Source organism: Melanotaenia boesemani, chromosome 8 (genome assembly GCF_017639745.1).
Source record: "Melanotaenia boesemani isolate fMelBoe1 chromosome 8, fMelBoe1.pri, whole genome shotgun sequence".
Classification (NCBI taxonomy): domain Eukaryota; kingdom Metazoa; phylum Chordata; class Actinopteri; order Atheriniformes; family Melanotaeniidae; genus Melanotaenia; species Melanotaenia boesemani.
In genome coordinates, this window is record NC_055689.1 from 20,298,666 (window position 1) to 20,313,619 (window position 14,954).

Sequence of the window (14,954 nt, forward strand, 5' to 3'; positions counted from 1 at the left end):
TGTGTTTCTCAGGGGAGAGCAGTACTCCTGGCCGTAATGATGACCCAGTACATATTGCGTGGAGTTCCAGTGACGGTGAACAGTCTGACGATGACACCCAGGGGCAGCATCAGTCCAAAGTTGTTTCACAGCAACAATGGCAACCTCAAAGAGGGGGGAAACCTACAGCTCCCATTCAGGCTTATACCAGTGCATTGAGCATGCTCACCACTGATACAGGTAAAAATAATGTATGATCTGGTTCCCTGCTGTTGTGAAGCTTTTTATTTACTTTTTGTTAATTCATTTTTTTTCCAAGTTTTGTTTTTAACATACAACAACTAAATGAGATATAATATAGTAATTGTTCAATTAAAGGGGACAAAGTGAAAAAAAGTAAGTGGTCCAAATATTCAACTCCAGCTGCCTTTGTTAAGCAAGTAGATGTACAACACAGTGTTATTTAACTCCCACCACAATGTGGCACGAAATCAGTAGTTAGACTCTTTTCCTCGGTTATTCCCTGGTGGTGGAACGATCTACCGAACTCTGTCCGATCCGCAGAGTCCTTATCCACTTTTAAGAGCAAGCTAAAGACTCAGCTGTTTAAGGAGCATTTCTGCACTTAGCTTAACTCTTCTGCTCGTCGACATGAGTTAGAAAGATTGTCCAGCTCTTTGGAATTTCATTATCACTGAATAAGCTGTGTGCACTCATGCCCAAGATGATATTGTGTGTTGAAATCATGATCTCGTAATTAAACAAAGGACTATTATAGAGAGGAGGGGGAAAAAAAAGCACTGCCTCTAGCACTACGTGACAGCACCTGGGTCACACTGGACTCACAGCAGTCTGACTACCACTTAATTATGCTCTCCCTTCCTGTTTGAATTCTTGCTTGTTTTCTTACTCTCAAATGTAAGTCGCTTTGGAGAAAAGCATCTGCCAAATGACTGTAGAATAGAATGAAACTAATAGTAAGAGAATAATTTTATTGCTCAAAATATTCTGTTCTTCAGTTAAGTCAGAACCAGTTTACACATCTTGCAGTGTTTTGGTTAAGCAGTTGATTTGTGTAGTGAACCTTTGTTACAAGATAACAGTTTCACTGTCTATATTTTATGATATATGCAATAAAATATGGTTTACACTTTTTTATAGAAAAAAAGAACAACTTTCTTCTGGCTTTTTTTCTTGTTTAGATGACCTTCCTGTTATAGACACAGACAGTGATCTGGATGAGTCTGGGAAGGATGTCGAAAAGGATACTGGGCAACAAATCTCAGATTGTGAGTCAGACTCTGCTGATGAAAAACCGAAAGGCTTTCCTCTTAAATCTGCAAATGTAAGTGAGTTGTGTTTACACAAGAACAACAACAACGACAAAATAAGCAACATATATGAGCAGAGTAACATTATTTTGTTTTCATGCATCCAGCAGGTTTTTCTACTGGTTCAACAACATGCTGTTCTGTAGTACTTCTGGTTAAAGTTCATTGAAGAGATAATGCTGTGAACAAGGCTGTAATTGATATGAAAGGTCTCTAGGTGGCGCTATAACCTTAATCTCTATCCAGATCCGGTTTTGATTGTATTATACATAAGAACAAAATAATGAAAATATTTACTGAAAATATTTAATTGTTGTTAAGGGCTTAAGTAGTCATGGAGGAATAATTATTCCCCCCAAAAAACAAAAGAAGTATCTGAACCATGAATAAAACACTTAATGTTCTGTTTCAGTGACAGTTTGTATCTAAACAGGTCTGTTCATCATCATAGTGTTCATATTTTGACATCATAAGATCTAGACGACACCGAACACATGACAAGTTATTGACAGATTGACATTTCTAATTTATGTAGTGCTGAGCAATATGACCTCAAATCAGTATCACGATTGATTGAACATGTCACATCGATTAAAATTAATTGGCAATTATAGCTAACTGAAAGTTTTTATTGTAATTTTTTTCATAATAGAAAAGCAGATATAGATTTTTAAAAGTGAAAATAAGCACACAGTTTAACCATGTATGGTTATTTAATGAATAGTTTTAAATATATTTAAGAGAAATAATTTAAATTACATGAGTAAGATTATCTCGATTATTGGTTCTGAATGTTGGTTTCAGACCTTCATTTTGGAATTTGTTTCAGTAAATTGTTTGAGCTGAAGGGACAGTCAGATGCAAATCAGCTGCTAGGCTTACTCAGTTGCACATTTACACTCGTACGTTTGTACTTTTTAAATAAATAAATAATGGAGAAAAAAAAAAGACCATTTATTTTATGATTGCAGATAACAGTGTTGCGTGAACTTTTTGCATTTTCCATAAATTTTACCTGAAAGTTATATATTAAATAAAATAAACATCAGAGTTTTGTCGGCAGTTATATAGGGTACACTGCATGAGTGCTTGTATTTAAGGTTTTATAGTGTTTTTGCTTCAGTGTAGTGTTTTTTAGCTGGACTTACACCAGTGTTCTTCTAGTTATTGTGATTTAATTAGCTGTGATTTTATTCTATTCTACAGTCATTTAGTAGACGCTTTTTATGTTATCTGTAAACCACTAGGTGGAGTGCATTGCAATCATGCATTGAAATCCTAAGAGCGCCTGACAGGCATGGCAAAAAGCACTTTCTAGAATCAGGTTATGTTCTGTCAAACTCCACAAACTTGGGTAACAATAAAATGGTTTGCTTAAAGGGAAAGCATATGCTGGCATCTAGCCTGTCTATAGCAGATGTTATGTTCATGCTCAGTGTGCATGAAATTTAATTTTTTTCTGTTGTAAATATTCAAGTAGTTGGATTTTACCCTCTACAATATGTATACTAGAGCCACTCAATTTGGTAATACAAGGACTGCAGTGATGCAGGTTTTAAATGTGTCCCTGCTCCGACACGCCTCAAGTTAATAGTGTTTCTCAGTCCAGGTCCTCAGTTTTAGACATGTTTCTCCTCCAACACATCTGACTCAAATTAATGAACGTCCTCATCAAGTTCTTTGCAGCTTGTTAATAGCCATTCATTTAATTCGGGTGTGTTAAAGTAGGGTTACTTCTAAAACATGCAGGGCAGGGGGTCCTGAGGACCTGGACTGAGAAACACTGAATTAATGAGTCATTGTGTAGAACTTTATATAGACTGTTGGATCTGTTTAATTTGAGTCAGGTGTGTTGGAGCAGGGACACATCTTAAACCTGGAGAACTGCGACCTTTATAGGACCGAATTGAGTAGCCCTGATGTGTACAGTATCTGCAGTCGGTATAAAAATCAAAACATTGTAGATACTAAGAATGTGCACGACTAATTGATTAGTCAAAACAGCACAAAATCAACGGCTTTTTTTTTTTTAAAAAAAAGTTGACTGTTTTTGATAACAGTTATCTCTCATTGTGCAGCGGTTGGGTGTTTTTTAGAGTGTGCATGCGCACTGTGCATGGCCCCTTTAAGGTCGAGAGGAGAGGGAGAGAGAGAGAGAAGCGTGCAGCCCTTCAGCTGGTTTGATGCACAGGCAGGGCGGGGGAACGTCAGAGCAAAGGATGTTAGCTGTGACAAACTACCTGTTTAGTGGTGAATGTTTTACTACAAGTTTTAACAATAAACACCACACAGCTCTTCTAGTTACAGCAGAGTCCTGCATCAGTAGGTGCATTTCCATTACCCCTAGAATTGCTCAAAACCTAAATATCAAGCCAAGCCAACTTCATTTATAAAAGCACCTTACAACAGCAACCACAAGTGCTGAACAGAAAATAACTAAAAACAATTAAACATTAAATAATAAAAGTCAAGACAAAACAATATTCAATACATTATTCTCTCTCTCTCTCTATATATATATATATATATATATATATATATATATATATATATATATATATATATATATAAACTTTTAGGTGAAATACAATATCAAAATAAAAACCGGTAATGGAAACGCCTACGTTTCAAAACGACTCTCAGATATGGCTAAAAAGTTTTTATGCTCTCACGAGGTGGTTTTTAGATGTGTCAGTATATAAGTATAACCCTAAAAGTGTAAGGGTAAACTTTTTTGCATTTACACGTCCCTGGATGTGAAGTAGGGGGTCACGTGACCAGTTCACTTCAAATAAAGATGGCGCTGTATGAGTAGACGCAGAAGGAGACGGAAATCTGTTTACAAATAATTAAAGAAAAAAATATAACTGCCATCCTTGATAGCGAACAAAGTGGAGTCTTGTGCAGTGAGATATAAAGAGAATAACGGCTAATGCGCTAAACACCATTCAATGGAAACACCTGCAAATTGCAATTGCACTTTGTCGAAATTTTTTAAATATTGCTTTTATTTAGCAAAAAACTGTAATTGAAACGCAGCTAGTGTCACCACTGCTGGATAAAGTGAAGGGAATTCACCCTGAAGCTAGCAGCAGCTTCACCCAGGAGCCTCCGGCTCCCGACCTTGGTTTGAAGGCAGAAGCAGAAAAGTTTAATAGCTGCTTCTGTTTTCACCAATAGTGAAGGTAACAGACCAGAACAGTACAGTTAATAAACGGTCAAAGAAATGTTGCAGTTCAGAAGCAAAATGACCAGAAGGGAAGACAAAGAAAAAATAATTGGTCTTGTTGTTGCTGAATGCTCCTGTGGGTGTGCTGTTTAGTTCACCTGGTATGCCAGCCTCCACATAAACAGAGCCAGCCCAGGTTCAATCCCGACGTCTCTCTGACCAATTTTTTTATCTACCTACTAAACAATAAAGGACACTAGAGCCCACACAATTTTAAAAACATAACAAAGTAAATAAAAAAAATACCACTCTTATATGGAACACACATACAAAAAGATATCACACGTTTTACAATTTCTCTGTGGAAAAGTCTTTTTTCATTTCATTGACGTCATAATAACATCACGACTAATCAATTTTGGCAGGCCTGACTAGTCGACTTCAGAAATCACTTAAAATGCCTGTCCCTAGTAGATACTAGCTTGTGTCTTTTTAGAGCAGCATTTTAATTAAAGGTGTCAGTTCTTCTGGTTTATTGATTCTTCTTTTTTTTTTTTTTTAAATCATCCATTTCTGTGATTAATTTTCTTTTTGTGTGCTTGTTTGCTTACAGACGGCTTATAGTCAAGTACTTAATCTGTGGTTAGACACAGTTCTTTTATTGTTTTATTAGTATTTCTGTTAACACCAAAACGAATTCTTTTTCCAACCATATGTATCTACCATGAGCTCTTGGCTGACTTTTTCACTTGGAAATAATTCACCAGCAGTGTTTGTTAAAGGCAGGGCTGGCATGGAGAGAATGTACAAGGAGTGGAGAAGGTGCTTTGCTCAGGTTCAAGCCCACACACAGCATTTAGACTTGACAGGACATACACATAATTTATCAGCCAGATGTGGCTAAACGAATCAATTATTTCTGAATTAATGTTTTTTTTTCTTTTTCTTTTCTTTTTTTTTTTTTAGATGACATTTCATAAAAAAGTCCTCCCAAGCATGTGTGTTCTCCATAAGTGTCTGATTATTAAAATACATTCTGTATACACTAAACCTCTCGAATAATGCATGTAACCAGTAACTTGTGAAGAAACCTTTGAGTTTGAAGTCTGTATGTTTAGAGGAAGTCTGTCAGCAGATCAACATCACTCCCGCAGACCCAGCTACTTCCTTTTGTCACACTTTAAGTGGCTGCTATCAGCTTTCTGGGGTCAGAACATCTCTTAAATATGAGTCTTATGGTCAGAAGCTCATGAAAAGTTCTAGCTTTCAAATGTAAAGATTCTTTTAAATGTATATTAGAAAATATAAAGAACTTTTAATTTATACAGGTAGTTGTTTTGAGAGGTTATTACGTGGTCATTTAAATGAGATGTATCTAATAAGCATGTTAAGTAGCCAAAGCTCTTTATTTTTATGTTTCAGAGCATCACTTTATTATGTGTTCAGTAAATGTTGACTTAATAACGTCAGGAGAATGTACAAGCCTAGGCTGACTTTTTATTTGATGCTCAGAAAGGATGCTTACACATTGGCAATTGTAAATCAAACCGGATCTAGCAGGACTCAGAAGGGGAAGATCCTAATACAAGGCAAAGTTTATTACTCCTGATAAATGTGTGGGTGACTCAATAGCTGTTCGTCTGCCAGATTTCTGTGTTATTGTACTAGCTGGTGAAAGTGGACGGGCGGAGCTATGAAAGCGACTTTGAATTTCAAGGCTAAAGAGGATGGACGCTTCCCAGATGTAGTGTGTTGCTCTGTCTGACTCGTGTAACATAAGTGCTTTAAGGGGTCAACGACCCTTGCTCATCAGAGCACAAGGAGAGACTATAAACACAGTTTTACTACTGTTCGTTCAGGAAAACTTGCGAATGGATCAGCCTGCATAGAGCTGTGTATTTACAATGCTTTCAGTGCTGGGTGAAAACATTTTTGAGTCTAAGCCAGGAACATAGTGTTCCTTTTTCTCTGTAGCTGGTTAGAGTGTGACGTTTGCTGGCTCCCTGCCTAGCAGGGTCAAGTTGATTCAAATAAGAGAGCAGATTGGCTGACAGGGCCTGGTATGCTGGTCTTGTCTGCACATGACAGGAACTCAGGTTTCTTGTGGATTTTTCCATGTGAATAGATTCCCTCAGGTGTAGTGAGCAGTGACACAGCAAAAAAAAGTTTGTTTTGTTACCATGCCTTGTAGATTAATCAGTCTGACACTGTCAGTGTACCATATCAGCCCACTCGGTTATTGAGTTTGTTTATTTTAATTAAATTATTGCTCATTAATGAGTCATTTTAGGTGTTTACAATCACATTTGAACAGTTATTTAACACTAATGTTGATTTAATAAAGACAAACTTTATCAATTGACCATTTCTCACACTGTTTATAAATAATCATTTTTACTCTTCTTCTAGGTCAAGAAGTTTAAGATCTCAGGTTACGTGTCTGATGGAGAGGATATTGGCAGCACATTGGCCTCCAGCAAACTGGACTCTGAGATCTTTCCTCTCCAAACTGGTGAGGGCAGCAAAAGGTCAGTTAGTGACTGGGTGAGGTCTGCTCAGGCGATGCTTCAGACCCCTCAAAAGCCGATTGACAGCCATCCCAAGACCCCAGAAGACTCCGCCAAAAAGAGAAGAAAGTTTCAGAGGTTTGAATCATGTCATTAAATGCTTTGTTAGGCATGCACCAACCAGTTATCTACAATAAATCAAGTTATTTTAATTTAACGCCTCAACTCCAGCAATTGCTGATAACTTCTGAATAGATAAAAGATAAACAGTTAAAGTTTTTCATGTAGAAAGAACTTTTGCACACCTGCTGCATTAATCAAGTGCTTCTAATTAAATGGCACACTGTACAGAATGTGTTACAGTGGATTGCTTCATAATGAGAAGGAGCACAGTCAACATAGACAGACACAGTGCACATAGAAAGATATAGCTTTCTTCCAGGTGGCAATCAAACTTTGACTGCTATGTTTCCACTCAAGAAGTGATGATGAAAGGGACACCTGGTGTCATAATGTGGGTGCTAAATGTCATTTAGGCCCACCAAATCTGACAGATGGCTGTCTGAAGTCTCCAACAGCTTTTTCTCTGCATCAGAAAATCTTTTTATTTTTCTTTGAAACGATTCTGCACAACCGTGTTTGTTAGGTCATATGTGCTCTGTAAGTTTATCACATTACATCATCTCCCTGTGTGTGTACTTTTTCCACAGTGGAGGTCTGGCAGAGAGGCTGAGTCGACTTCAATGCAGACAGAGGTCAGCTATCAGTTTCTGGAGGCACGAGTCCATCTCTGACACCTCAGCAGCAACAACCAAAACAGGTGACTTGCGTCACACAAAGTTGCGTATTTCAGATTACATCAGGATCTTGATCACATATATCTCTGGTTTAAAAATGAACTTTGATATGTGTGTGTGGGATGAAGCTTGTTTCTCAGCAGGCGTTGTTTAGTTTGTGTTTTTTTTTTTTTTTGTTTGTTTTCTCTTTAACGAATGTGATTATATGAGCGGCTGCACTGAAGCAGTTCTGGCTGCAGTTTTGATCACTGTGACTGAACTGTGAACTCACAATCTAGGTGACAGGAACTAGACTGCTTGCCTAGTTCTTTTTTTTCTTCTTCTTCCTTTTCCTTTTTCCTTTCCGCGGTGTACAAAACCACTTGTGCTCTCTGGTTGTTAAGTATCTCCTTAGTATAGGACATAAGCATACTTAAAAGGTGACAGTTGATGATGGAAAAAGTAAACACCCACCAAACTCAGCTCAGTTTGTGGGCAGTCGATGGTTTGATCAGCATAAAGTGAAGAGTTAAGTGGAGGGTGATAATGTGGAGGTTTATACTAACCTGACCTCATTTTTAAATCTTGTCAACATCAGATTTTTTTTTTCTTGTGTCAATGATTCTTCCACTGTTTCTGTCAAGCTTTCACTCAGGTGAAGTCATAGCTAACGTCACAATTTTTAAATGTATAAAAGTGTATTATAAGATATAATAAAACCTTTTCAGTACAAGTTTGTTAATTTATTTCTGCACACTGCCTGACACATGCTTAATAATAGCTATGTAGCCTGACTAGGTCATTCTGTTATAAGGCACTTACCTATTATTTTCTTTTAAAAATTTTGGTGTCATTTTGGTGTGACGTAAGCGTGCTCACATATGCACGTGCAAGTTTACCATTAATGATCAAGAAAAGGACTCAAATTTGTAATTGTTCATAGGGTTTTGCAATGTGAGACTAAAAGCACAGAACAGAAAAGAAGCAATAAAAATGCATGTTAAAACTTAGCACTCAACCTGATATGATTTACTCTTATCACATTAAAATATACCCTCTGGCCAGTTATATAAACAGACAATGAATTGCATTGATTCTGTTCTCTTATGCTGTAATATTCAAAACTGTCAAGTTTACACACCAATTTTCCATGCAGCTGAGTTGCTCTCTTCTTTCAGATTGATTTCTATCTGCTGAGCATCAGCACAGTTTCCTTTGTTTTATATCTCTGTAGGCTCTCATGATTCAGGTTGAAAACACACTCAGTATTACAGTGAATATCCAAACATTTTATTTTAAGCTTTATAACTTACACAGCTTTACAGATATGCAGTGCAAATGGTTTGAATTCTGAAAGGGAATTACTCTAATAAAGAATAATGACTTCTACAGAGAGCAATAATTCATAAAAGCATGAGTACACAGAAACACAAGCACATGAATGCCACTCAACAGACTCTCAACATCTGTGTTGTTGTTTTGCTCTCTAGTGGACAGGCCTGGGGTGCTGGTTCTGGAGGTGCTGGAGGTCCATGAGGAGTGCAGCTTGCAACTGGCGCACTGTGAGCACCATCAGCCCCCCAGAGAGGGCCACCAGCACAGCAACCCTGTCTCCAAGGAGAGAACTTGTATGTTGGTGTTATTCAACAGAGAGACAGCAGCCCAGCTGATTGCTGCACCCAGAGATATCATCCACATATATCCTCCATGGTGAGAGGACGCAGCCCATGTCACATTTTAAAGTCTCTACACACATATGGTTTGGCCTTCAGTGTTAAAAATGTGTTTGCAGAATTTTGCAGAAAAGATTGATATCTGTTTTTGAGAGTGTTTTTAGTTTTTTTTTCCTCCACTGTGGGAGGTTAATTGTCATGTGTCTTTACTAAGAACAACTTTTCAGTCAAGTCACTCTGGCTCGCCGTGTTTTTCCACTACACCACTTAAAAAGGTGAAGTCATACACCTGTACCACTAATCATCCTCAGCTAACTCTGCAATAAACATGCAGAAGTTTCTGGGACTTCTTTTCACTATAAGCATCCTGTGGGTTTGCCGGTGGGAGGATTTAAGTGTTTGGAAACAGTAGCAGAAAATCATTTACATCCCTGTTGACACAGTTACGCTACAACCATGTTTATGATCAATAAAGCTGGGCTAATTTTTGAATGGAGTGAAACAAAGCTATTAACCTCGAACATTCAAGTGAAGCTACAAAGTATTGAAATAAAGCGAACCCCTTCTCTAGTCTGCAGCATAGAGGCATTGGTTGACTCTGCTACAGGTTCACAGCAACATGACTTAAGTGGGCGAAGCTGAACTGGTGGAACTCTGTGTGTGCACATCGGAGTTGATCATCTCTGTGTGCAATACAGAAAGCATGTAGAGAGAAACAACATGCTGTGGTGTAAATAAGATAAATAATATCAGACTCTTTACTAGTTTAAACCGTTCTAGAGGAAACCTGAAAAAACAGGCTTCAGTGTTTTGGCTTCAGCTTGCATTTTGCTTCTTTGCTTTAGAATATTGAACAGTTCATTTTTATGCCATCTCTTGTGGTAATCCTCCATCTCGTGTTATAAATATACTTCTCCATTAACACTGAACTGAAGTTGGAATTTAAAAGAAACCAGATTGCAATATTGGTCAGCAGAATTGCAGTTAGATTTTAAAAAATCTAGTTGTGATACACATTTATTTCTAAAATGGAAATGGACTAGCTGACATGTTTTGCAAGGTTAGTGAAACTATTATCTGGCTTTCCATGTTCTTGTTTTGTTTTTTCTTTTTTCTTCTTCTATCCAAATAGTTTTTTGGCTTGGATTAGAAAAAACTGTACAAAAGAAGACATTGTTTGAGCTGGTTATAAGACTTGACACACGATATGCAGGACAAAGAGTTAATGCTCAGAAAAGAATGTTGAGAAGGCATTCTGAAAAACAGAAAATTGCTGTTCATGTTAACTCTTAATTGTATGTTGTAAGTGCAATAACTTCATGTTTTAAGTTCAGGATAATATTTAGATGTAAGGATGAGTTCCTTACATGGGGGGGGCGGAGGTGTTTTTGTAACTGTTTTGGAGTTGGAGCAAGGCAGCAGTTGACTCCAGCTGTTGGCAGTTTGGGTTGAGTACACGCTGGAATATCCAGGCTGGCGGAAGCACAGGGGCCTCTTCAGTGCTCTGACGTCACGGACAGCTCCAGGGAATGCTTTGCATTCCTCTTCCTGGCAGTAGTTAGGTCATTTCCAGAAAACTGAGGAAAAAACACAGTAGGATTATTTTCTGGAGCATTTGGGAGTAGAGAGTGGAGGGAGCCAGAGGACTTAGATTGAAAACATATGGCGGTTTAAGAGTATCTGTAGCTTTAGCGCCCCTACTGAGCTGTTACATTTTGCTCATGTGAAAGAGTTCAGCCAGCAAAATACACAGATTTTAATGTCCGTGTGAATCTGTGTTGTAAAAAGAGGATTGTAAACAATACTCTGTAAATTTGTGACAAGATATTTCAGTGAATGAATATTCTACCTGAGAAGGAAAAGAATTGACTTTTATCAACACAGTCATATTAATAAAAACAAAACAAACAAACAAAAAAAAACTGATGACAAGGTTGATATTCCCTGAAGAGGTATTATTTTATCCATCTTTGACAGTTGCCATGCAGGTCTAAGTGGAAAAATACAGAATTCAGCACAACTAGTAAAATTCCTCTTATCAGTTTCCTGTGTGACACCGGGGGGGGGGGGGTTAACCTCCCACGTAATTCCTACAGAGTAGGTTGACTCCTCCCACCTCCCACGCCTTGTGAATGCGCTGAAGCCTGAGCGGAAATACCTGCAGGGACTATTCACTTACAAACGGTGACGGCAGCAGCCAGGGCCACTCCTTAACCCGGCTACCTGTCTGTCTTTTCAGCTGCCCACTCACCTGTTGACAATGAGGCTACACTTCCTGTGTGAGTGATGTACCAGTTCTCATGAACAGCATGTTCTGCTCTGACAAGATTAGAGACTTTTATGATGACTGATCTCTTGTGCACATCTTTGTCTGATGCACATCATTCTCAGGATTTACTGAAGCACGACTGCCTGTTTTGAGTTTTATACGGGCGAAAGAAAGTCACTTCGATAAAACTATACAGTGGTTGAAGCGCTACTCAACAAATACTAAATAACATAACATAAATAATGTTCTTGTAAAAGTGCCTCATTCAACTAGCAACAGTTATGGTACTTAGAGAAAGAATTACATATGAGAAAAACAGGATGATTAGAGGGTTATATTGTGTATAATTACATTGTTGTTGCTGTTAATAATCTTGATTGATGACATACAGTGCAAGGGATGAAAATGAGCCCAGGTGCTGCATAATGTGGTTTGGACCGATAACCTCCAAAACAAATAAGTATAATTACATTATTTATTCTCATCATGACAAAATGATGTTGAATTAGCTCCAGTGTAACGCTGGAATTTGTGTGTTTTTTTTTTTGTGTGATCTAAACATTTGTTTTTAATTGTAATATAGGATAATTTTATATATGATAATCATTTTTGATAACTACATCCCCTGATTTGTTGAATGGATACAGTATTTGCACCCATTTATATTTACGATATAGAATCAACTATTAGAATGCTTCTCTCATGTTAATCATCGGCCAGAAGACAAATGAATAGGTTGGGTGCACAGTAGGTACAGCCTTACAAACTACTTTAAAATAAAATGATTGGCTATTTAAGTATTCAGTTTTATGTTTCTGGCAACTGTGTAGCAGCGAAAACATTCCCATGACGTTTTAGAATCACATTTTCCCCAATTATCTGTCATTTTATTTTCTCATCTCTATTATCAGTGTAAGTCCTGAAACAAGCTGTGGCATGTACGACAGTTCCAGTCAAAGAGTGCATCTGGCACTAAGTCAGCCATAAGCCATCAACCCACATTTATCCATTCTTACATGTGGGAGAAATTGAGCCATAATGCAAACTTGGCACAAACAGCTTACTGTAAAATTGTCTGCTCGTTATTCAGTTTCTTTTATGCTCAGTGCTACCCAGGTGTATCATTACCTTGATGGGTTGGTATAAAGAGAAGCTTAGCTTCCCCTACTTTACAGATGCATAAATGACTGAAATGCAAGGTTGTTACAGAAATTTAAGGTTTAGCATAAGAGAGCGCTATTTGTTTTTGATTTGGTGTTTCCATCAAAAAAACTCTCAGCCTGTTTATTGTGACAAGTGTGGAAGTATTTGTACACAGATGGCATCACATTTGGAAACTGTTTTCAATTATGCTGTACGGCACTGTGAAGTGTTGACTGTTTAAAAACCTCAGTTACATTGAAAATTTATCTTTTGTCTGACCAAAAGGGGATGCATCCATTTGTTGTGTTTTGTTATATGCCTTTGAAGAGTTTGTTTGAAGTTGTACTTGTCTGGGACTGACATATTGTGAACTGACCTGTGGGGGTAGCTGGTATCTTATCTGAATTTGACATTCCAATGGTCTTGAAATTTCAGCAACACATACATTTATGCAACAGCCTATTTAATTTGATTGACTTTTTTTTCCCCTTGTATAATTAATTTTCATGATTATGACAGATTTTGATTGATTCAAGTGTGTTGGAGAAGGGTTGCATCTAAAAGTTGCAGGATGGTAGATCTCGAGCACCGAACTTGGGCACCCCTGCTCTAGATGTTTAAATTTCTGCTTATTTCTGTTCACAAACTCAAAAGTTTTATGTTGTTCATTGCAGAGTCAAAAATTAGAATAAAAAAAGATTTTCCATCAGAATCTATCTTGAATCTAAAATTAATAAACTTTATTTTTTTTTTAGGCAAAGTCTTTCTGTAGAGGGCTTCAGCTATCCTGTCATTCTGAACACACACTTCAGTCAGAAAGTCTACTCTGCTTCCAAACCAGCCAACACGTCTTTTCCAAGAGTTTGGTCCTCTCCAGAGAGGTGCATCCCATATCATTTGGGTAAAATATTTGGTCTGCTGGATGAGTGCAGGACCAAAGACGATAGCATGGCCAAGCAGGTGTGTATAATTCAGTTACATTACAGGGCCATCACAAGCCCAATTCTTAAAAAAAAAAAAAAAAAAAAAAAGTTGGGTCATAATTTAGCATAGAAATAGAAAGCATTGAAAGTTTTCGACTATTTCACTATATTAACTCATCTTGAATTTGATGGCAGCAAAATGTGCCAAAAAGTGTAAACAAGCTCATGTTTACAATTGAGTAAAATCTCTGTCTTCTTTTTATTAACTATCCATAAATGCTTGGGAACTGAGTCTTCAAGAAAGAAATATTGTCCAATTCTTTTTTTTTAATGTATTTTCTTTTTAATAAAGCACCAAATATCTTGGTTAGTGAAAAGGTCTGGAGAGCAGACAGGCCAATCCAGAAGTCCAACACTTAATCTGGAGGGAGGCTTATGTTTCTCTGAAGCCTGAATATACCATTAAGCTTGTAGCTTTCCAGATCTGAAAGTGATACTGATGCAAACCCACCATTGAACAGAGTACTGATAAGAAGTTGGATGAATGCTACTCTCTTATGTTTATCCTGTTCTCTTTTCTCTTTTTTTGGAGGGCATAACATTCATTCTTTTTTATAAGAATCTAAAATATCTATATCTCCAATTACAGAGCATTTTTCCACTTTACCAGCTTTGGCCCTGAGGTGATGAAAGTATTTTCTTAACCTGCATTTGTGGCTGGCACAGTGAATTGTGTTCACGGTGTTTGACTCCATGCAATGATTTCCATGACAGAATCATTCTATTTTTCTATGAACTGTCACCTGTGGGCCCAAAACACTGGCATCCAGTATACTTTAACCATGTTGCTTGCATAGAGATACCTTGCTGATGTTATCCAAGTCTTCACAGTTTTATGTTGGCTATAATTATTCTGACATTGCTCCACAATTTATATCAGATTGCTCAACCTCTGGCCATTTTTGCCCCTAATCCTCAATTTCCATCGGGTGCATGTGCACCACGGCCTCTGCAGCTATTCGCAGCCATTCAATGGTTTGTATCACACCAGGTGCATCATAGTGCCTGTCAGTAGCGTCCCAGAAACGCCTTGTCGCGGCTCTCCGCTAAACATATACGCTGAGTCTATTTTTGAGAGACCTCGCGTCCAGACCTGGTCCAACCCAGCAGTTCAGATAGGGGCA

General features: G+C 37.7%; 1 protein-coding gene across 1 annotated transcript in view; it reads left to right on the forward strand.

Moving 5' to 3' along the window:
• The window catches only part of spidr (scaffold protein involved in DNA repair), a 41,727-nt gene that overhangs the window by 1,119 nt on the left and 25,654 nt on the right, over positions 1-14,954 (forward strand). The window contains exons 4-9 of the mRNA XM_041992013.1: positions 13-219; positions 1,182-1,324; positions 6,889-7,124; positions 7,697-7,806; positions 9,253-9,472; positions 13,603-13,807. Coding sequence (XP_041847947.1) covers positions 13-219; positions 1,182-1,324; positions 6,889-7,124; positions 7,697-7,806; positions 9,253-9,472; positions 13,603-13,807 — 1,121 coding nt within the window. The remainder of the gene's footprint in view (positions 1-12; positions 220-1,181; positions 1,325-6,888; positions 7,125-7,696; positions 7,807-9,252; positions 9,473-13,602; positions 13,808-14,954) is intronic.